The sequence below is a fragment of the Ixodes scapularis genome, unplaced genomic scaffold, assembly GCF_016920785.2.
Source record: "Ixodes scapularis isolate PalLabHiFi unplaced genomic scaffold, ASM1692078v2 PGA_scaffold10__122_contigs__length_95168666, whole genome shotgun sequence".
In the NCBI taxonomy this organism is placed as follows: domain Eukaryota; kingdom Metazoa; phylum Arthropoda; class Arachnida; order Ixodida; family Ixodidae; genus Ixodes; species Ixodes scapularis.
The window spans coordinates 83,934,999-83,959,175 of NW_024609836.1; the positions used below are offsets into that span (position 1 = coordinate 83,934,999).

The window sequence follows — 24,177 nt, forward strand, 5'->3', positions numbered from 1 at the left end:
TTACTAAAACCCTCAGTTGAGAAACTCACCCTTACAACCTAGGCCGCTGGCGTCCACCGAGACCGAGCTAAATACGATAACAGTGCCACCCTTTAGCGACGAGTTGAAACATGAAAGCTGCTTTACATAGCTACTGCGAGATGGCGCCACCGGTCCCTGCCCGACTTGACGTACAGCCGTGCAGTTCCCGGAGTGAACGCTGTGGGAGAAATGGCGGCGTTGTGATCGCCATTAGCTCGGTTCTCGAGTACGGATCGGAGCCACTTTAAAGCAGGCTCTATGGCAGTTTCCCAACTGAGTGGTTCTAGTAACTTTGTTGTACTACAAGCAATTTTCTGAAATTTTCAATGGAGAAATGGGGCCCATTCTCAATAGTTGTTCCAATGTTCTGAAACTAGCATCTGGTTCGGAGTGCCAGTGCTACATTCGGGCGAAAACTGAGCAATGAACAATACATAATTTAATTTTGCTAAAAAAAAAAAAAAAAAAATGATGTGTGTGTGTGTGTGTGTGTGCGTAAAAAAGTGTGTGTGTGTGGGAGGGGGGGGGGCACAAGCTGAATGTGTGTGCTTTCTTAGTATTTTCGACGCTTCTTTTTGACTAGCAGAATGTTGCGACCCACCTGCGAAAGAAACATCTTTTTCCAAGAACGACGTCATTTGCCTTCCTCTTGCGCTTAGTTTCGGTTTCGCCCCTCCACACAAATAAGATTTTTTTAAATAAAATAATCCCCACAAGCTTCACCACCATATTTTTTTTTTTGTGCATATAAATCTATTGGGTCACTTCACTGGGTCACCGGTCTTAGTATTATGACCGTATTATATGTGGTAAAATATCACTAATTTTGATATTTGTAGCTCAATTAGTTTTTTTTGTTTTTTTTTAATGACTATCGGGCTTTTGGCGGTTTGTTGTATTATGGTAATCTTTCTGCGGGTCAGTCAATGAGTTAAATAGGCTAAATAGGCCTGCATAATATTTCATTGATAATCTCATTATTTATCCACTCGGATTCTGCAATATTCTTGGGTATTCCGCGCGGCCTGCAATGTTTCCGGGAGCAAACACAGCAGAACGGACGAGAAATGAGCGGCGCGAGGCCAAGCGAGAATGTAGAGATAAAAAGGGAAGTCCACAGACAGCCATCTGTTACGTGAAACCGCAACAACTCTTTTTTGTTTGTCCTTCGCGTTATATTTACTTCGTTTTCCGCTTCAAACCGAACCCCACCGGTATCGCCGGAGCCGCCGTCACGCCGCCCCTCGACGCAACGGGACAACACAATAGTTCCTCACGCACGACGGGAACGATTTTTCATTCAAGATGGCCGTGGCCTTTTGTCGCTAAAGGAAGCATGGCGCGACGGATTCAAAGCAGCAGCGTCCGGCCGAGCCGACAGCGCGTCGAGCCGCTCGAGCTCGTCTCTAGATGCCCCCACGTTCGTTTCCCACTGGGACCCGCCGAGCGGCCTTCGCCCCAGCGCCGGTGGTGAGCCGTTGGTGCCCGTGTTTCTGTCACGAGATCGTCTTGACAATGAAGGCCCGCCCTTGAAACACCGTCTTCCGCTGACCAGAGGACGGCAGGGGCGACCTTCCTCGACGGCAGCGAAACTCCGGTACTGTGTCGCCAAGTTTGCGCCGCTCTGTGCCGCCAAAGTGACGAGTGGTCGTTGCGCGATCACTTCGCGTTTCCGACCCGCCGCAGGATCAACACGAACCACAACAACAACAACAACATTCACGCGGTGCGTTGTCGGGACGGTGTGAACCTCGGCGGGCCCGCTAGACCACAGGTCATGTCTGCGACGGCGTCACCTCTGTCGTCTTTCCGCGTGCGCGTCAAGCAGGAGCCCGGGAGTGCGGCGATCTGCTACGTGTGCAGCGCTCCGGGGGCCGACTACCCGGTCCAGTCCCGGGCAAGGGACCGCGGACCGTACTTCCCGTTCCTGGAGACGCACGTGCCGCCGGTGGGCGCCGATAGACCCACCTCCGAGGGTGCCGTGCTCGCCTGTTCGGTGTGTTACTCGTTCCTCACGCAACAGTGGGAGGCCCACGAGCAGAATCGGACGCCGCGCAACAAGCGCATGTACTGGCTCAAGCGGAGCGACAACGGACCTTTCGCCGGCATGGACACGGGCTCGCAGGCGCGCCAAGAGAGCCCGGAGCAGCCGACGTCGCCTCTTCAACCGACGGCGGCGCTCGACTTGAGTCTGCCGTCGTTGACGACGGCGCAGGCCCCGCCACCGTCTCCGCCACCGTCTACGGCGACGGCTCAGGCGACGCCGTCCACAGGTGAGCTGTGCTTCGTGTGCGGTTCGCGCAGCTCCTCGCTCACCAGCCTGTTCACCAAGCCGATCGCCAACTGCCCGTTCTTCCCGAGCCTCGCGTCGCATCTTCCGCCGCCGGGCGCCAGGCCCCCGGATCCGGTGACCGGTCGTGCCGAGGCGTGCGAACAGTGCCACCGCAGCCTGCTCGAGCAGTGGGACGCGTACCAGCGGCGCGCGGCGCCGCAGGCCGAGCGCAAGTACCAGCTCCGGGCGAGAGCCTTCACCTGCTTCACGTGCGGACTGGAATTCCCCGTGAGTGTACAGCGCGCTGTGTCGGCGCTGCCGACCCAGGACGGGGCGCCCGGGTTCGCCTTCCTGCGCGGCGTCGCCCCGCCGCCGGGCGCCCAGCCTCTCAGTGCCTCAGGGCAGGTCCTCGTGTGCTCCATGTGCTTCAAGTCCCTGCAGCGGCAGCTCAGGGTCTTCGAGATCTCAAACGTGCCCGAAGGCAAGCGACACTTCAAGATCTTGCACGAGGCGTCCGCCACACAACCCTCTGTGCAGTGTGCCACGCCGTCGTCTGCGACGATGCCGTCGTCTGCCATAGTCCCCGGCATGTCTACCGGTGCTGCGCCGTCTGCTACACCCAACAGTGTCCTCCGCAAGCAGCTGCTGTCCCCGCAGACCAAGTACCTAGGTTGCTATCTCTGCGAGAAGATTGGTCCGTTGCAGGCCCTTGTGGCGTGCGAGACCGGTCCCCCAACCGTCCCGGGCGTGCCATACTTTCCGTTTCTTCGAGAGGTTACGCGCCCGATTGCGGCACGACCTCCGGACAACCAAGGTCGCGTTCTGCTCTGTGCAGAGTGCAAGGCGGATCTCCAGCACCAGTGGGATGCTTTCGAGAGTGCGGGACTTCCTCCGAACCAGCGGCGGTATCATGTCCCCGCGCAGACCACGCCCGCACAGGCGGTAATGCAGACGGCTTCGCTGCAGCAGACAGTGCCGTCCCAGGGTGTCGTCTGCTATGTTTGTGGGGAGCAGACGACGGAGACTTTTCCGGTGTCGGGTCGTGACGACAGAAGTGGTGGGCCTTTCTTTCCATTTTTGGAGAGTCACGTGGGTCCTGACGGCCTTTCAGGCACAGCCCAGGCCTGCACTTTCTGTTTTCACTCGCTGATGGCTCAGTGGCTTGCGTACGAAAGCTCTCCCCACGCCGAGGATGCTGTCAGGTCGTCACGTCGCTACAACACGCACCACTACGTCTGCTACATCTGTGGTATCACGACCTACAGGTGAGACAGTTTCTCCCTAATCAGACTTTAGCTTTCTCTTGCGGTGTCGACGTTTGGGTCAATATACCAACTTGTCAGCAACGAGGGACGCGAAAATTCATGATAGTGTGGAGTTAAAGTGGGGTAAAAAAAAAACTGTGCCCTGACGTGCGCTACAATCTGGTGTTATTTTGCACTTTGGTACTCAAAAAGGTGATTGCTTTGTTGCTCCATTAAACAATGAGGGAGAGTGGAAGAGGCTTAGTCCACAAGGTAGAGCCGGCACTAGATAACATAAAACCCTTGGTAAACAAAAAAAAAAAAAAAATTTAACTGCAATGAGCAGTTTAATTAACATTTTATCAACCATACACACTTTGTAGTTAAAGGTACAGAATAGTTCAATCCGGGTTGAAGAGAAAACACATGCACGCAGAAAACAATGCTTCAAACGTGCTAGCCGCTGCCTCGGTGGTTCCGAGGCGGAGTACCGGTTAATGTATCCCATATTGGCGGTTTTAATCCCCATCGAGGGGTCCACAATGGGGTGGAATTTTAAGTGGAAAAGGCGGCGTATAACAGAAATGTTTTCTTTTAAGTCGGTTATTGAAATTAATTCTTGGTTGTTTGCTGGTGCATGCCAGGCGCTTTTCAAGGGTTTTGCCCGTAAACTCCAAAAATGTACTTTTGGCAATGCACTAGCCAATTTTCACCCGACAAACAACCGAGGCACTCTACTAAAGAATCGTAAGACATTCACGGCGGAAATTTTTAACATTTTCCTACTCCCATTGATAAGATTTGGCAAAAAATGGCAACATTACAGAAATGACGCTTCAACATTTTGGTGGTGGCGATCGTCTACACTTCATTCCAGCATAGTCCTGGGAAATCGCGAAAACTAAGGCCCGATCGAGCCAATCGTTCCAATCAGCCTGCCTAGGCCGTAGCTTTTGCCATTTGCCAAATTATGCCGAAAAACTGGAGCATAGCTCTGGCCCTGCTTGAGGATATGACAGGAATTAGCGAGCGGAACATGCGACAGATCCTTTTCACCGCCAAAGACTAACCTGGTTCGTACCTGTCCTGCACTTCATCTATGCTGCAGGAAAGCTAGGAGCAGAAGATCGTCATCACCCCTTGTCTCTCCTAAGGCACTCCTTGGGGCTAACAGCCAGTCTTGTACACGTTACTCGAAAAAAGTAATTGATTAAAATTATGATTGCCCGTGGCCAAAAGTATTTATTTGGATTACTTCATTACTTCAGAAGGAATATAATTGGCCGTTACTTAAAAAAGTAACTGTTACTTAAAAAAGAAACCGTTACTTTTTCGATTACTTCAAGTTTTCAAAACAACAAATTTCTTGACCGGTTTGAAAACTGGTATTTCGTACTGTTCGATACTGAATTAGAATCACCGAATTATAAACCATTATCTTAATGTACCAATTTTGCTAAACCCTCCTCTTGTCGGAGACTGGTTTGAGGATTCCTGGGCAGAAAACTTGTGGAAACAAAGGTGCCATTAAAAGGGAAGGCAAAATAGTAACAATTACAGGTACTTTTAGTACTTTCAGAATAATCAGATTACTCTCGCAATTACTTCCTAATAAAGCTATTCAAATTGTTACTAAATTACTCAAAAAAGTAACCGATTACAAGTAATTTGATTGCTTTAATAAGTACCGTTCAAGTCCGCTAACAGCTCGTGAGAGTAGTCTTTGTGAGCTGTTGGAACCTAAGCCACTCAATACGCTACACTTAAGGGCATAGACTCTCCACTCCCCGACGTTCATGCTGGCGCCGCCACTTTGGTGTCCAGTGCAGTTACGGTTACGGTTCTAGAATGTGGCTTCCTGAGCTTTAGCTACGGTGTAGGGGAGCTGGGATGAGGTTGTTTTGCCTCGTTGCAGAACGTTGTAACATTCCTCGAGGGTGCAAAAACGTTCCCTGCAATTTCAGATCAGGCTTCGGATAACTGGCAACGTGAACTCAAGGTCCAAGATGGCCAAAGTTTTGTTACCGTAAAGTGTAGCTCGTTCAGTGGCTCTAGGGGAACCGACAAGCTCGTTCTTTTCCCGGACACGGCCGCCATTTTGGAGCGTAGAGTTAAGAGGTACAGGTCCCACGCATTCCGGCCGCTTCGAAACAGCATGGCATGGACGCCGACATCGGTGGTTCCAGCTTTTGTCTCCATTCATCGTTTGAAAGCGTTCAAACACGTTAGCAAAATTGAGCAGTGACAAAGGCAGCTAGCTTTCCGTGTATCCACTAATCGTTCTAGTCAGAGCTCGGTGCTCTGACGTCCTTGCGCTCTCATCACCTCCTTTCCCTTAGTTCCTACCCCCATAAAAATAAATAAGCCGGCTTGGTGCCTCCGAGGCGAGAGCGCCGGACTACGGATCCCCATGTGGCAGGTTCGAATCCCGGCCGAGGTGTCCGCAATCTGATGGAGGCTTATTGCGGAGAAGGCGCCGTGTAATTGAGCTTTCGGTTGCACGTCAAAAGATCCCCGGGTGGTCGAAATTAATCCTCAGTCCTCCGCTGGGGCGTGCCAGATGCCCGTCGTTGGTTTGGCACGTAAAACCCCCAAATTTGACATAAAAATAAATAAAGTTGACAATTACTCAAACAACTTCAACTCATTGCGGCGAAACAAACACGCCTAACCTATCGTCTGCCCTCTTTTTCCGTTCTTCAGTCGCTCTCTTTCTCATTCCTTCTGTCGGAACCATCAATGTCAGCGCCAACGATTTTTAGCGTTCTTCTCCCGTCCTTTGCCCCCCCACCCGGTTCTCGTGGGGGGGGAGGGACGACCCTGTGACTCCTCTTTGCGGGTGACTGGAGCGCGTGCCCTCCTCCCCTGGCAGGCGCCGCGTGCGCACCCTGACGGTGTGCGACTTCCCGTTCCTGCGGGAGCACCCCCGGCCGGCGGGTGCCCTCAGTCTCCGGGACGGCGTGGTGTCGTGCCTGACGTGCTCCGAGTCCCTGAGCAGCCAGTGGAAGGACTACGAGCGCATGCGGGTGCCTGTCGAGATGCGCAAGTATAACTGGATGGTGCTGCCGCCCCCTCCTGAGGAGACCCACGGGGTGAGGGCTCGGATCTTGAGTAGACCCCCTGCGGAGTTCGGCACCGCCCGGTGGTTCGAACATCGGTTCAAACTACGGTGTCTGGAAAGCGTTTCCGACTGGCGTGTCTGTCGTCCCATTCCGCGCTTGCATCGAAACTGGTTCCGAAGGGGCGACGAACGAAGTCGCGAGAACCGGAGTGTCGTGCCGTCAATGTCCCGCTCCTGGCGGTTGAGCGTACAAGTTTTGAATGAAAGCACGAGTCGTCGCGGCTTCCCAACTCCTGTTGCCGAAGCTTCCGTGAACTGCCCAGCTGGAGAGTGAGTTGCGGTAGGACGGGCGTCTGCCACACATCTAACACTGCTGCTGTAACACCGTTAGGATCGTGGCCAGCGACAGCGTGACACTTCTTTTACGTCAAAAAGTGGAAATCGAGGGACCACTTTTTTGGACGCGGTAAACGCACCAGTTGGAGACAGGTTCCAGGCACCGTGGTTTGAATCAAGGATGGTGCAAGCTTTCGTCAAAGTTTGAGGTTCAACTGGTTTGGAAAACCTTCGAACGTTTAGGAAGATTCAACGGAATAGATAAAGGATGGATTTTAATGGCTGTACCCTTTCTAACGCTTGGTAGCTTGCGACAGCTAACGTGAAAATGTGAAAAGCGAATGTTCGATTCCTCCCTTTTGCCCTTCTAAGCCATTTTCCTTCCCCTCTGCATTTCTGATGCAAAGGGGAAGGGTCGAACTTCTGATTGAGTTAAACTCTTTTTTAATAGAAATGCCTAATGTCAACGCAGAAATTTTACCTTTTGGGGAAAAAATAACTGAAAGGCACACAAAACCACTTTTTGCGATAGTCTATTTATGCTCATAACTCATCTATGAGCATCCTAAAAAAAAAACCAAACATTGCATTCATGTGTGGCCGATTTCTCCATTATAATCGGCATCAAAGATTGATTACCTCAAAACTATCGCAGACACCAGAAAACTTCAGTCGAACTTCGCTTTAAAAATTAAAAAAAGTTGAACCTAGACTTTGGCAGGTTTGCAACATCCCTCACAGAACACAGAAGTGGCTGAAGCTGGTAGGAAACACATTGAAAAAGTTTTTACTCGAAGCCTGAAAGTTGCAGCCTACATTTAACTATGTGACCACACCCTCAGGAAGTTTCGTTTCTTAGCGAAATGTTGTCTGTCGCTCTGAGGCTTCCAGGGCACTTTTTTAACACAGACTCCCGAGGAAAGTGGGACGAATGCCACGGAAACCAGTAGGAGATGTGTAACACATACTTCAGAGGACAGTCTGTAAAAACAGCGGTAAATTGAGAAGAAAACGAAATTCTAAATGTGGCCCAACGGGAATCGAACCCGCGACCCCACGATCGTGAGCTCGACATTCTACCACTGTGCCAATTGGTGGCTTTCTTTAGCTGACTTTGTTTTGCCCACGGTGATATCTACTAACTGTTCGAGCACGAAAACCGGCATTCATGTTAAAACAGTTTATGAGGAGAGGCAGGAAATTCAGGATGTGCCCACTACCCCATAAACGAGGTTAGAGTTTGGAATAATATAGCACGCTATAACTAAAGAAAAGTAAAAGAAATGCAAGGTCACTACAAACTTCGAAGAATGCCGCGGAAGCACATTTGTTGGATCAAGATAAATCGAGCATTTTCCTAGTCAAATAGAAGTCTAACTTTTGCCATACTAGCGGTTGCTGCCATGCTTTCGGGTAAAAACGTTACAGGGGTTGTGGGGGAGCTAGCGGTTAATTGTTTGCTTCGGTAACCGATTGATGTTTCGGGTCGGTAGGCCTCAACGTGACCTCTCGGCAGACTTTGGGAGACCGGTTTGTCGGCAAACCGTGGGCTAACGGCGTGTGGCGTAATTCTTCTCCAGATTCTTTCTTGCCAACTCCTTTGACTTCGGTACTTTGTAAATGCCTCTTGTTTTCAGTGCGTCAGTTACCCTATTATACTCTGTTTCACCTTATGATGTACCACAGGAAAGGCTACAAGCGCGAGCTCCTTGCTCTAGGGCACATCTCGGCAACACAAGCTCTCGTGCGTTAAGAGCAGCTCCCAATGCTACGAGCTCGCGCTTCTAGCCTTCTCTGCGGTACAACATAAGGTGAAACAGAGTATAGTCTGCCACACTCAGATATACACTCAAATGCCAGTCAAAGCTAATAGCACGATGGATTTCGCAGCTTATGAAAGTGAGTTCCACGTGTTTGTCTCCTCGCAGTCCGGTGGATCGTCTCCCTCAAATACGTCGGATCAGAGTCTGGCAGCTGACCAAGGTGAGTGGTCTTTCCGAGATGTAGGTTCCAGAGAGTATGTAGGAGAGCATGTCCAAGTGTGGTCTCGAGATGTTTCACAAATGTTTGGAATTTGCACTTCAAGGTGCTTCCGCTGTTAAGGCTGGTTCACAAACTTGCGACGAGGGAACACACTGATGCCACCTATTGGGTAGACTTGGGACTTCCCTATATTCCCTATTTTTATTCTTTCCTTAATGACTTGAGAAAGACAGGGTTAGAAACGACTATTTCTAATAGATACATTTGTTCTCGCAAATGCAACTTTGCTGTAGTGGATTGCAGTTCCAGGGCCACCTCCTGAAGTGTTCTTGTCAGGATAGATCACAAGAACTTGGTCGCAAGTTTAACACCTTCCACTGGCATTGCACATTGATGGTGTATGCCTAGTATTGCAGATACGTTTTCTCGTTATTGTAAGCATACAATATTATGCGGCTATTGAGGCGATATGTATCAAAGGTCGTGCATGTACCTTTCTCGTCAACACTGGTCATTGGAGTATTTTGACTCTAAATTGTCTTCTCATCACTGGGACAAGTGTGCTAGGTCTTACTGAGGATATCCGTTTTGGGAATGTAGGAGATAAGAATATGTTAGGCTGGTGCCATAAAGGCATTAAGCGAAGGTATTGAAATGCTTTGACAACTGTCTGCAACACGAAGTAGCTAATCGGTAAAATTTTTGAGTACTGTGTGGGCACTAATTATCCATTTAAAAACTGACAATGCCATTTTATTTATTTTTTTTTTTTTTTTGCTGCAAACAATTTATTGTGAATCCTGTTATGTAGCACCCCATCCAGATTTCAGTCTTAAATTGTGTCACTTTCTGTTACACTGCCCAGTTTTGTAAAAATTGAAAGGAAATGACAAAGATAATCTTATCGGGGTGTATTTGGTGTGGGACGAAAGCACCTGACTAAAACCGAAACTAATTTTACGCAAGACTTTGTCTCAACGAGCTAAAGAAAGAAAGAAAGAAAAAAAAAAGAAAGGTAACGAAACGTACGCACAAGGAAAGAAAAAGGCGAAGCGGGTTGCGCCATCTGGCGGGCGATTACGTCACCTCAATCCCTAAAATTGTGACGTGCTTGCGGAGAGTGTGGGGTACTCCGCGTCCCGTTTGCTCCAATGAGCTCGGCGCTGGTGTTTGAGGAGGGCTTCGAGGCCCCGCTAGAAGCGATCCCCGTCGGTGGTCAAGTGCCGCGTTGCCTTACGCGAGACACCGAGCCGATGTGGGCCGATGACTCTTCCCCGAGCCTTGCCTGAAAACGGACCGAAAAGATGTCGGTGCACCCGTTCGACGGCGGTCCCCACGGGTTCTTCACGCGGTCGCCGTTCGGATTTGTCGAGTACTTCGCGCTCCAAGGTAAGCCAGCCATCAAAACTACGCTTTAAAAACGCAAAAAAAAAAAAAAAAAAAAAAAGTCGTTTGACTTTGTAGCGAGCGCGATCAAACTGAACGTGGTTGTCCGACCCGCTGCATCGAGCTTCGCTTCGAGACGAGAGGGTTCGGCTTCACCGCTACGCACCTACGTTTTGAGGTGAAGCGGTCGTGCTCGTCTCAAAACCGCGTTTTCTACGTTGGGTAACTTACGCTTGACCGCGTCTTTCTTTTTCGTCGTCACCCGCTTCGCGTGTTTTTTTAAAGAAGTTTTTATTTTGACTGGTTCTCGTTTGATTGATCGAGCTGGAGTGTTTTGCTCAGCGATGAGCTCATCCTTGTTTTGTTTGTCTTTGCTTTTTGTTGGCGTATTGCGGCGCGGCGCGTGAGGTGGTGTGTTTGTTTTCCCGTTTGCGGGCGTCGGTGGTTGGCTCCTTGCGCGTGCTTTGAATAATGGGTGACCGCGGTCGAGGGGTCGAAGGGCGAGGGGGCGCAGATCGATGGGGGAGCTCGCTTTTCGGCAAGGAGAGGGCGCCCCGAATTCGGCTGCCGCTTCGAAGCGCCCACGCGCGGGAGGGTGCAGTCCCGTCTTGTGTCGGACTCCCGTGGTCCCTGGAAGTCGCTGACGCTTGGCACGTGACCGTCTTCTTTCAAATGCCTCAACCCCACCCCCCCCCCCACCCCCCCACCACACACACACGCAAAAGAAGGAAGAAAAAAAAAAGATGTATTTTAAATTTGTTTTTTTCTCCGCTTGCAATTTTTGTTTGCGGCTTTTTTTGTGTGTGTGTGTTTTCTAGTGTTATGGTGCCGATCTTTGATGAAAATAAAATATAGGGAACATGTTAGCTGGTTGAAGCGTGTTTATTAGAGCACCTGGGTACAACGAGGACTTTGTGTTTGCGGAGTTTATTTCTCGTGAAATTCGGAGGGTGTCTTTCGGAGTTCGTTTTTCCCAGAAAATTGGTGGTTTATCGGAGTTTATTTTTTGTTAGATTCCCAGTTTTCTGAAACAGAATAAATAAAGTCCGGGTACCATGAGCCGTTGTCCTGAAGGAACCTTGATGAACTAAAAGGCAAACCATTTTTGTCAGTAGTTTGAGATTTGAAAGCAAATTGAAGAGGCATCTCCTCGGGACCACTGACTGCTCTTAATTTGTTTATAACTTTATTTATTTTTATTTTTTCTAAGTTTATTTGTAAAACACCGGTTTTTTTGCTTTTGATTTTGTTATTGTGACCTCAAAATTTTGAGTTTTTCGGATAAACCTAAATTAATGAGAAATTTACCGACGAGTGATATTCTGATTTTTTCGTATTTATCTAAAAACATGGATCCCTAGGTATGACTCAGCTGGTTGTGCATCTTGCTGAGAAGGGGGGGGGGGGGGGTTGCAATGAAGGGAAAAGTAAAAAGGGGAGGGGGAGAAAGGTACGGGGAAAATGTTTACAGCAGGGGCTTAAACATGCGGCCCACGACTCAGTGGGACATGGCTTGCAGGCAGCTGGCTACAAGCCCCGGTTCCCATGTCTCGAGCGCTAGAAATGGCATACACCATAGTGATCTCATCTAGCGGATTCATTTTCGCTCGAAAAGTAGCTCTACTCTTTTAATGTGTTTACTTATCTGTGATCATTTTGCCTTTGTTTGGCTTTATTTTTTGCTTCCCAGCTTTTTGTAATGTACAACAAGCTGCAAGCGCAAGCTCTTCTTTGAAGGATGCATGTCGGTTGTGCGAACTCTCGATCAGGTGGAACAACTGCCAAAGATAAAGCTACGAGCTCGGGTATCACCATTAAAAGAAGATAACTATTTGTTCAGGGTGTTGTATTAAAAATTGTCAGGAAAGCAAAGACTGTCAAAGTAACTTTTAGAGACATGTTGAGCTGCATTAATTCCCGATTGAATTGAGCAACGGGAACGGCAGTTTACTTGCCTTTTTGTTCTAATAAAAATGCGAGCACGTTGGCGGGACGGTGTTATTTTAATTCTTGTTATCTCATCAGGTCAGGGCCAAAAGTAGTCATATAAACAAATCAAATTTAAAGATGTCACTGGCAAAACTGTGAGTTTACAAAAAGCATAGAGCACAAGGTCTCCTCACTTATAAATCTTCTAACTACCCCCCCCCCCCCCTTCATCTCTGCATTGGCCCTCGGCCTTTCCGGCGTCGGCTATATGGCCCCCACACTCAAATGAGTTCGAGACCACTGGTTTACAGTATGAAACCGACGGCAAGAATGAGTGGTGTTGATGTCGCTGGCCTGTAATAAGGCGGAGTCTCTTGAGGGGGCGGTTCACCAAATGATACTCTAGCGAATAGTCGGGCGCCACGAAGCGGCGTTTACGTGTGGGCCAACATACACACACGTGGGTTAACATTTTTGTGATGAGCCGCCGCAGACTGTCGCCGCGAAGCGTAGCGCGGCAGGTGGGTTAACACATGGCCCCGTTATTCCCCCGGAGGCTCCGCCTTATTGCAGGCCGGCGACATCAATACAGAATGAGTAACTACTGTAAAGTACCAGACATGCACCCACTTCAAATTTAGAGATAATCGCCAAAAAATGGGGGATGGGCGCTTGTCCGGTCATCAATTTTATATATCAATCTACTGTGTATTTTCTCAGATCGTAGACATTTGGGAATGGGCACTTATGTGGAATGGGCGGATGCACGGTATTCTATGGTAAATAAGTTAAAAAGCCGCTTTTTTTTTTTTTTCTTGTAAATGTATGCTTTACTGGTTCAGTTGTTGGACAAAGCACTGAAACGTCGGCTGGCTACATTTCATAAAATGCGAAGTGAAAGGGTGAGATTCTCTGCAATGGGTCACGTCTATCGAGCCACTTCCGATGCTTGAAAATTCTCGCACAAATTAAAGATATAGATGTTACAATTTTCCTTTTTTAATGATGTGAGAAGATGGCTCTTGTTTAATTTTTCCTGACTTGTCGTCCTGCCACATAGAAGAGGCAATTTTTGATTACAGGCTGTAGTTCGTACGATACAGCTTTAGAGCTGTTCTGTCCTGTTCATATGTCAGCTTTAGAGCTGACATATGAACTTTTTCGAACGTCAATTATATCACTGAAAGAAATATTAAGGAAGGAATTCGATTTAGTGCACATAGTTCGTCACAGTTTCAATTCATTTTTGCGCTGTAAGTTTCGTTTTCACAGTCGCTGTATGTTGCGTGGTGTTTTAGAGTGAGGATCCAAAAGAGGGCTGCAAAAAGTCTCCTGAAACATGTTTCGTTGGCGTCGTCTGTCTTCCACCCATTCCAAAATGTCCTCGTTTCTTTGCTTTGATGGTTGCAAGGTATTTGACACAGATAGCTGCCTGTTTATTGTAGACTATTTGCTGCATTGTCCACTACTTGCTGTTTTATTCTTTGGCGCTCACCCCTGCCTTCCTGGGCTGGCGGTCTGTGGTAGTTCCAAATAAATTAATACTGTAAACAATCTAATTTTCGCAAAACTTAATTCTCGTGAATTTCCTTTGTTGAAAACTACTGCGAAATATTGATCACGTGAATATATCGCCTGATGGAAATGAATGCCTAGCATACAACTTCCAAAAAAAATTTAGAGCCCGCGAAATATTTCTGATTCTCTAATTTTGCAGGACACACATATATTGAACTTGTGAAAATAAGGTCACTTACAGTAGCACTTTGTGGTCCTTTGCCTCCCGAGCTTTTTGGACGTGAATATATCTTCATTCGGACGGAATCCTTCAACACCTGACGTCCTGCAGGGTTCCCGTCCAATCCGGGGTCGAAGCTCCTGCAGCCGACTGCATCCAAGCCGAACCAGACGAGCCTGGCGCTGAACGCCACCCGGACGTCCAGTTTTGCCGCTGCGCTCCGCAAGCTCGCCAAACAGGCGGTGGACCCCGGCCTCGGTTTGTGGCCTTAGCCTTGGATACCCTCTCATAGAGTTAAAGGGACACTGACACCCCCCAAATTTTTTTTTTAATTTTTTGACAGGCGCTTTATTATGGTGTCGGAGGACTACCCAATTAATATTTTGCAACAGAGTAGCGTATTTTTTTAATAAAGTCAAAAGGCGCAACTGCTCGAAACCGAAACCGAAACCCGACGGAGGTCGGAGAAGTGGAGAGAAGAGAGTGAGTGGCGGAAGTCACGTGGCTACACCCGACCATGTTTTTCTTTTTTTTTTTTTTCTCCTTCCCGGTAGCAGACGACATGCGGTGTTTGGGAACTGCTCGCCGTGGGATTCTTTTGCAGTTATGTATGTTCCGCTCGTTGTTCTCTACTCCAAGATGAGTTGTTTTGTACATTGAGGAGTTGGAGATGAGTAGTGAGTGCCCGTGGTGAATTTTGATCGGCTCCGAAAAGAATACACCCAAGATGTTGCGTGAAAAGCTGGCTCACATGTCCCGCGTCCGAAACAGAAGTGGCATTGTGCGACAGAGTTTCCGAAAGATCAACGGGATGGGGACCAATGGCTGGCTGCAATTCCTGTAAACCATTTACGGGCACCTCGGAAAGCGGACACTACCTGATTTATATGCTCCTTGTATTTTGTGGAAAGTGATTACAATAAGTTCGCAGGTGTCAAAAAGGATATCCCATACCATCTAATTCAGCGACGTGTCGTCCACAACATTTGTTTCCTCTTTTTTTTTTTTTTTTTTTCTTCAGTAATAATTGTAAAAAAAAAAAAGAAAAGAAATGTAGACATCAAAAAATATTTAGAAAAAAAAAAAAAAAAAGTTTCACGGGGGATCGAACCCGGCTCTACCGCGTGCGAAAGGGACGCCTTTCCCACTGAGCTACTGGGGCATATCGAAAGTGGGGTATCTTTCTCCTTGGTAATAATTCAGCCGATAAACTGTAAGTTGGAAAGTTTGCTGCCGATTTTTCTCTAGCAAAAGCACTCCCGGGTCGAAGTCGGGATGCACCACGCATTGGCGACATTCTCACCTAGTAAAGAAATCGTACGCGTGCATATTCCACTCGAAGTAGACACGTCGCGCTTGACGTTTGTGCGAGCGATGTCTTCAGCCACAAGAAGGGAGCGACGGCTCGGCGACGTCTTCGTGCAAATCGGCTTGGTGGTCGGGCGTGTCGTACGGGATGAATACCAATTCTTTTGACCAGTCCCGAATTTCTCTTTTAAAGGCAGACAAAATTCGCCGGTACCGCGAACGACAGTTCTGAAATAGAGGTCCCACGCCCGTCGTCCGCTGCCATCGCCGTCCCTGCGAGTCCCACGATACGCGAAACGACGCACGCACAGAATGCTTCCGGTTGTCTGTCGAACTTTTTTTTCAATCAACGTATTTGGAGCTTTTTAGAAGCCACAAAAAATGGGTTTTCTATTTTTTTCTATTTTTAATATTGAGTGTGTGCTTTCAGTGACCCACGACTTTGATTAAATTTGGTGGTCGCATCGATACCTTAGAAAACGGCCCGTGACCGCGGAAAAGAGAGTGAGCGAGACTCGAACCGGCCAGTTCTTGATCGGCGGTTTTCGGGCGGAAAAAACCGAATTTCGAGCCGCAAATTCTGTTCTGGGTAGTTGAGCTCTCATATGTCACGTACAACTAAAAACCTCGGCGAGCATAAATACCCTGTCAGTGTCCCTTTAATATGGTGATCTATAGTCAGTGACAGGTTAAGAGTTCAGGGGAGGTTCCCCCCAATTCTTTCTACTTTAGCAGAGCAAGCGCTGGAGAAAAGGCGATCTGCCAATGTGGAAACGGATGGGAGGAGCTTCCCCTGAACTTACACTATAGAGGGAAAGGTCACTTGCATACCGTCTGCTTCAAAACGGAAAGGCATAGACTCTGGTGACGCCTTAATATACACAAAGAAGCAGCAATGCATGACCGGTATGGCCTGTGCCTAGCTCTTTCCTTGCTTACTTTGCAGAAAAACATAAGTATCGACATTGTGTAAACATAAATCAATTAAAAATGGAGAACAACAGAAAAGCGGAGAAAGAAAGCAAACGGTAGGTTAGGTGCTTTCGTTTTGCTGCAACCAGCTGAATTTGCAAGAATACAATTTTTATTGTCGGGCTTGACTGATGAGGCAGGGCTTCGCGGACCCCTAGAACGCCTTTGCGGGCCCCCTTTGAGAACCAGTACTCTAGATTATTACGATAACTCCGGGGCACAAACCTGTCTGAGTGTGTGGTGAGGACCCCCGTGCCCCTTTCAGACAAGGAAGGCGTGCCCAGCCTGGGCCAGGGGCTGCCGTCGTCCAAGCGAGGTCCGTCTACCTTCGGCCATGACCTCCACCCCCTCCCCTCTCCGCCCCTCGCCACCTCTGGCCTCGTTCCGGAGACCAGGAAGGTAAGGAGTGGATCACTCATTCCTCTTTCGCCGAGAGCTGGGATAACTAGCCAAGCCATTTCTAGAACGTCCTCGGGGTTCCGTGTTTTCTGGGTTTATTTTCCTTTGAATTGAGGGTGTTTTTTTTTTCAGAGTTTACTCTGTCCGTGTCGTTTCCCTGTTTGTACTTTGAAGAATGAACCAACTATTGGCATCGTGCGCAAACTGCAGGGGGTGCTTCTCTAGCTACCATCGTAATCATTTGCGACGTTGCTGGTTGGACAGACTGCGCACATCCTTCGTCGGTTCTCTTCGTGAGCTGTTTGAGTAACGCGCGGCAAAGTCTGTTTCACGCAATCTGTTTATTTGGCGAAGTAATGTCTGTAGTAGGGCGTTTTAGCGAAGCTTGAAAATGTGGCACGTGTAGTCGTGCTAACAAACACTTTTGGCACTGAAGTATCCATTGGCACAACAACGAAAGAATTTGCACCTGAAGTTTTTATGCAGTATTTATTAGAATACAACGGGCATTAATAGCTCATCGTATTTATTACGTACCTCCAAATTACATACCCAAACGAAAAGATCACTTGCATAAAATACTGTAACTTCGCACCAATACAGAATTGGGCAGAAAGATTTTTTTTTTTTTTTGTAAAATTCTTTAAGAATTGTTATGCCTTGTCTTGTGAAATTGTTTGTGCCACAAATGCTGAAATATTTTTCTTGCGTTTATTCGTCCCCTTTGCTAATGCCCGACGGCACTGCAGGACCACCATGAATAAAGAATAAAGAAAATGGTGTTGAATTGCTCGGATGGTGGTGTGCTCTTCTCTACCCCAGTACAAAAGGCTGGATAATAAAAATAGAGTACCCGGCACTTTAGTCCACTACATCTACCACGGCAAATAGGGTGTGTTTCGACTTAGAACTACGTCTTGGAAAGGGGTGCAAAGGTTGGGGATTCGATGTCACGAAAACTTGGTCACGGAAGTGACGGCACGCAGATCGGCGCCTGCTGCTGAGAACTGCGCAGTGCACGTGCACTCTTATTTAAATGACTCGCTCATTTGCTCGCTTTGTCGTGACGCGGTCCTGGCTGATTGAAGGGGCGATAGGCGCCGCTCCGGCAGCCGTGATTTCACAATCTTTGCTCATCCCTCTGGACAGCGGCCGAACGGCCGAGCTCGCATATTTTGCGGCGCGGGCAGTTAACGTGACTCGCTGAAGCGTTCACCCTCCTCTCACACGTAATTCTACGGAAATGTATGCAGCATAAAACACCTATGCACCGACCATTTTTTTAATTATGATTGGAGAAAATAAAACTGAGAACGGAATGTCTCGTCAAATTGAAAATAGGAAAGTGAAATTCGAAAACCTCTCACGTGTGTAGTAAACACTTCAGTGAAAGCGACTCTGTGTATCCTGTTGGTTCCAATATGTTCAATGAGTGTTGGTCTCTTATTAGTTCCAAGTTGATTCCTTTTTGAATTATGGAAACCAGTAAACAAACATTTTCTCAAAATAACTGGCTCGAAGAAGCGGTAGCTGGCTCGAAGAAGTGGTAGCTGGCTTCGGGAGTTGTTTCAACTAAATCTCTGCTTAGTCACCCGATCGACACGAAACGTGTGAGGACCCCTCACGATCGAAGTCTGTTAATTCTAGTAAGTCGGTGACACTTCAGTGTCCCGAAAAATGAGGTACACACCTGCTACGAATTACTACCGTTTGTATGTTTTATTTTCCGAACCCAAGAATTGCGCATAATGCGTCATGCGCTGCTCAGCTAGTGATTTTAAATTTGTAGACAATTCTTAGTAAAAATTTGATAGAACAAATTAATCAATCGTCTGAATTTGCCGGGCCATGTCCGACAATTTAAGAATTTATGAAAAGTTTTGCTTTTTTTCCGTGCAGAAGTCGCGATGAGAGAAACTTCTTTCTTTGCCACGTATTCGATGCGGGAGGAGCTATGCATAGGTTTCCGACGAGCATTTGCTCTTCAGTAACTGTTGAGTCACACTTGGATAGAAGCGTCAGTATTGGCAAGATCGATGTAGCTAAAACGAGCGTGCGGCGCTTTGCAACAGAACTGTACACCTGTGCGCACCTAAGATGACAGCACATCATTTTACTCTGGGGAATGCAAAACCTTTTCCTACAGGAGCCTCCACAGATCCGAAAATTCAAGAATCAGAGAGGCCGTGAATAGCCCGGAAGCATGCCACACAGGCTGGAATGGGAAGCTCCAGGCTTGTTGTTGAACTTTGTGAAGTTTTTTAATATAGGCAGGAAGCAACTTTCAGGTCTTGTTATTCATTACAAAGCTCACTCACAAAAATATCATACACATTTTTTTTTTAATAAACAAACCGTTTTTAATCGGCATAGATGCGAACTAACATAGCCACTTCGTGCTATTACATGGTGCGTCGTCTGCTCGCACCTACCCGCTACGTCGCGGGAGAGCGCCTGTGAAGTGGCGTCAGTGGCTACTGACAGGCTGAGATAAGCAGGGAGGGGCTTCTATTGTCCCGCCTCCAGTGCGAGCTTCCCACCTTCAACAATGCTTCAGTCTGTTGTGCGCCGTGAGCATGTGCACGCAGCCAAGACACGGCACGGTGGAAGGCATGGAGCGTGTGCTGGAGGCTGGGCTTTCGATAGATGCGCCTTGTCGTTCTCCATCTGTCAGCGACCATGGCCCAAACGTTGATGTGATGCTTTTCATTTGTCTAAGGATTGATTTGTGCCACGTGATGCGTGTTGCTTGAGGGGTGGCCTTTCAATGTGACAATTGCTTATCTCTTCAGGCCCTGGACCTGGGTAGCCTGGCGAGCCAGCAGCACCGGCTGGAGGCCGCCAAGATGGACTCCCCCGCCGCCATGGACTTCCTGGCCGCCAAGCGACTGGCCGGACCGCCGTGAGTCGCCATCAATCCTACAAGTGTCCCATATCTTCCACATAAATTTTGGGGAGTGCGTTGGACCCATTCAGAGACATGCCAAATTTACAGCAAGGAGTTGAACACTCTTTGTGACACCAAAGATTTCGGATGCTACTTGTGAGAGTAGCGACTATGGACACTCCTCATGACAGCTAGACATACTAATGCTCCTTGTGACAGCAGGGAGTACTAATACTCCTTATGACAGCAGGGAATTTCAGTATTCCTTATGACATCAAGGTGTAGAGGTATTCTTGTTACAGCAGAGTGTTAGAATACTTCTTTAAACAGTAAGGCCCATCTTTATCTTCAGAAAAAAACAGAGTATGTCATAGAGCTGTGAGAAGGAGGCAATTCACAAAATCCGGGCGGGGGCTCATTGGACAAAAGGCAGAAAAAAGAAAGGCACTCAATGCTGCTGACCGTAATCCTGCCCCAAAAGGAGGGGAGCCGGTCGCTCCAGCAGGACGACAGATTTTATGTGGGCCGGTTGCACATTCTTTGCAGCTCCCCGCACACTCGAGGGTTAGCAGACATCCGTGACGCGGTGCACATGACCTCAAAACTTGATGACGTTTAATCCCCTTTTTGGAGAAAAGTTTCATCATGCACATGCATCATGTGGAGTTTGAATACTCTTTCTGAGAATAGGGAGTATGGATACACCTTGTGACAGCTGGGAGTACTAATTCTCCTTGTGACAGCAGGGAGTTTGAACACCCCCCTGTGAAAATAAGAAGTTTGGATACTCCTTCTGACTGCAGGGAGCTAGGATTCTCCTTTTGACAACAAGAAGTTTGGGTACTGTTTGTGACAGCAAGGAGTTCGAATACTCTTTTTGACTATAAGGAGCTTGAATGCTCTAATTTAGAGTAAAGAGCAAGGAATTTAGATACTTCATCTTTGAACTCAGTTAATATGGATCAAGAGGGCCGAGAAATCTTGTGAAAAGATCGCAACACGGACTGCCGCGTTGCTGCCCCTTCCAGGGTGCCCGACAGCCGGCAGGACTGTCAGAGGGGCTTCCAGCCCTACAGGAGCAACAGTGGCAACAGTGCGGGCAACCCGCCCGACGACCACCGGCACCCCGGCGGCTTGGCGCCCCTGCACCCACTGGCGCCCTTCGAGGCCGGGCCGTACGGCTACCACCCTCCCCCCTTCCTGCCCCCACACCTGGGACACCCTGCCTACAGGTGGGCACCCCGTGTCGTGCCGACTAAGCTTGCGGTACTGTGGCACGGCAGCCTCTTTTCAGGCTCGGCTGGTGACATGACTTCTTTGCTGCGTGAAGGATAGCGAAGATTGGCGATTCTGCTTTAAAGGCACACTGAACATTGAAAAAAAAAAAAAAAATCTTTTATGGGTGCTTGGTTAGGACACAAATGTCATAAGTTGAACTTTTCCCCCAGAAGTATCTTTTACCGCAATAATTATGTTGGGAGACTCATTTTCAGTTAGGAGAGGATATTTTGGGGATTGGGCGGACTCTCTCCTGTGCTCTGGGAATGTCCTTGGAACCCAGTTCGAACACTCCAGGGTTAGGCCGAGGTTTCCAAATCACCTGTCCTGCAGTGGAACCACTCTGTAATACATAAAACCATTATCTTAGAAGGGAAGAATATCTTCAACGCATTGGTGTCTTTATTATATAAGCAACTCAAGTGTGTACCAGTGCTGCTAATGTGTTTCAACATTGCTTCACTACACTCATGAATGAATGAAAACATCATACTGTAAAAAGAGGGGACACAAGAAAAGGGGACAAATGCAACACCGTTTGAGACGGTGTTGTGCTTGTCCGCTTTTCTTGTGTCTCCTTGCCTCCATGGTTTTTCACTATGATCGCTCGCCAGCTTCCCAGCGTAATCACCCTTATTTTTTTTAATGAAACGATCGCTTGTCTATGATCAGTGGCTTTGAGGTGTGAAGAAAAAGGTTGTGGGGGGTTAATGGGAAGGGACAAACGACTCATATTTTAAAGCATTAGTACCTACATGACTGGAAAATCTGACGCCGTTCGTCTGGAAAAAGTAGTGGAAAGAGAAGTGCGCCGTGTAGAGAGGAGAGTAGTAGAGGACAAAGGCGAGAGGGAAGTGACGTCACAAGACAGAAGCCAATCTGCACGCGTGGATGCTCCGGCCAGTCAGAACTTGCAGGTGTGTGGAGCGTGTGTGCCTTGGTTTGTGTTATAAGGTGGAGTGTGAACCAAGGACTAGCACTGGTCCAAGTATGCGGCAAAAGAAGAGGGATTGTGAGCGAAGAAGACGGGCTGCCGAAGCCGGTGAACGGCGAAAGCAGCGTCGGGCAGCGGATGCCGCTGCTAAGCGTGCAAAGCGGGCGAATGAGACGGAGGAGAGGATGCGCTGCGCCTAGCTAAAGAAACCCCCAAAGCCAGAAAGAAATTAAAGGAAGATCCATTGATGGATCCTTAGAGATTGTGTTAGCATGGCCCTTTGAAATGCCTCACACGTCCCGTTTTGGGAAACGCTAACACTGACCTTGTAACAAAGCCAAAAAGAGGCAGTAAAAAATAGAGGAAGCCAAAAGAGAAAAATGAAAGGGTCAGCGTTAGCATTTCCCAAAGGGGGGTGTGTGTGGCGTTTTCCAAGGGTCAGGCTAACGCATACCCTTAGGATCCACCAATCGATCTTCCTTTAATTTTTGTTTCTGTATCGGTCTTTACTAATCAGACGTTCTACTTTTTAGGGTATGTTCATAGACAGAGCGATTGCCCAAAAAAGCTCTCGAAAAATGCCTGCTTTTTAGAGCGCAGCTCTTAGGGGCCCGTTCCCGGCTTGAGCGCCGTCGGCATCGGCGTCGGCGTAACCAAGGTCATCCCAAGGTCACTTGACCCCCAAGGTCATCCCAAGGTCACGTGACCCCTCCCCAAGGGTCATCGGGGGTCACGTGACTCCCCAAGGTCACATGACCCCTTCCCCAGGGTCACGTGACCCCCAAGGTCACGTGACACCCAAAGTCACGTGGCTCTCCAAGTCACGTGACCCCCGATGACGTCATCAGTGACGTCACTGATAACGTCACCGGCATCCGCATCGTCATCATCACTGATGACGTCACCGGCATCCGCATTGTCATCATCACTGATGACGTCATTAGTGACGTCACTGATGACGTCACCGGCATCCGCATCGTCATCATCACTGATGACGTCATCAGTGACGTCACTGATGACGTCACCGGCATCCGCATCGTCATCGTCATCATCACTGATGACGTCACCGGCATCCGCATCGTCATCGTCATCATCGCTGATGACGCCATCAGTGACGTCACTGATGACGTCACCGACATCCACATCGTCATCGTCATCATCACTGATGACGTCACCGGCATTCGCATCGTCATCGTCATCATCACTGATGACGTCATCAGTGACGTCACTGATGACGTCACCGGCATCCGCATCGTCATCATCATCATCACTGATGACGTCACCGGCATCCGCATCGTCATTGTCATCATCGCTGATGACGTCATCCGTGACGTCACTGATGACGTCACCGGCATCCGCATCGTCATCATCGTTGATGACGTCATCAGTGACATCACTGATGACGTCACCGGCGTCCGCATCGTCATCGTCATCATCACTGATGACGTCACCGGCATCCGCATCGTCATTGTCATCATCACTGATGACGTCATCGGTATCCGCATCGTCATCGTTACTGATGACGTCATCAGCATCGTCATTGTCACGTGACCCCCCTAGGTCACGTGACCCCCCACCCAAGGTCACTTGACCCCCCCAGTACCCTTCCCTCCTCCTCCTCAAGAGCTGCGCTCTAATTCGGCGTTACAGGGAGTTGTAAACGGCTTTCACTTTTTTCTTCTTCTTTTGATGCTTTAGGATAGTATTGCATAGCACTAGAAAAAAAAAAACGTTCGGCCAACGTTGAGCCATGCATGCCGGTGCAGGCTGGAGGACCCCATGTGCCAGTACGGCCTGCTGCGCCCTGCGCCCCCGATGGTGTCGGCACCGGCCATGCCGCCCTTCTACCGGTACCCGCCAGCCATGCAGCAGCAGCTGCCCGGCACACTCGAAGGACGCAAGGACGCCAGCCACGGGATGGGGGCGCCCTCGAGAGCCAACGAATCGCCGCCCGACAGTCTCGGTACGGTCCGTCGAAGCTGCTCGGTGCTCCCAATTGCGTGGGGTCTAAGGGTGCCTGGGAATTTTTAGTTTTATTACTATTAAAAGGCTGAACCCCGTCACATTTTGTAGATTAGGTGGAGGCAGTGGCGTCACGAGGGGGGGGGGGGGGGGGGCAAGCGGGCGGGGCGGGGCGGGGCGGGGCGGGGCGGGGCGGGGCGGGGCGGGGGGGCGGCGGCGGGGCGGGGGGGGCGGGGGGCGGCGGGGCGGCGGCGGGGCGGCGGCGGGGCGGCGGCGGGGCGGCGGCGGCGGCGGCAGACTGTCCCAGGTGCAGCGCTCGGGCGGTGTCGCTGCGTTGCTACCGCCTCGAGTGCCACTGACCCTACTGACGCCACTGGGTTGAGGTTAAAGGGACCATGAAATGATTTTAAAATTGAATTTCATCCACCGCACGTCGTAAAAGGTGTGAAAAGGAACACAAAAACACA

General features: G+C 49.0%; 1 protein-coding gene across 1 annotated transcript in view; it reads left to right on the top strand.

Moving 5' to 3' along the window:
* Window positions 1-1,065: 1,065 nt before the first annotated feature.
* LOC8023687 (genetic suppressor element 1) overlaps window positions 1,066-24,177 on the top strand; it is a 43,260-nt gene continuing 20,148 nt past the window's right edge. Inside the window, exons 1-8 of the mRNA XM_040207683.2 lie at window positions 1,066-3,558; window positions 6,410-6,629; window positions 8,863-8,917; window positions 14,082-14,228; window positions 16,516-16,649; window positions 19,442-19,551; window positions 20,565-20,768; window positions 23,515-23,711. Of these exons, the coding sequence (XP_040063617.2) occupies window positions 1,799-3,558; window positions 6,410-6,629; window positions 8,863-8,917; window positions 14,082-14,228; window positions 16,516-16,649; window positions 19,442-19,551; window positions 20,565-20,768; window positions 23,515-23,711 (2,827 nt within the window). The 5' untranslated portion in view covers window positions 1,066-1,798. The remainder of the gene's footprint in view (window positions 3,559-6,409; window positions 6,630-8,862; window positions 8,918-14,081; window positions 14,229-16,515; window positions 16,650-19,441; window positions 19,552-20,564; window positions 20,769-23,514; window positions 23,712-24,177) is intronic.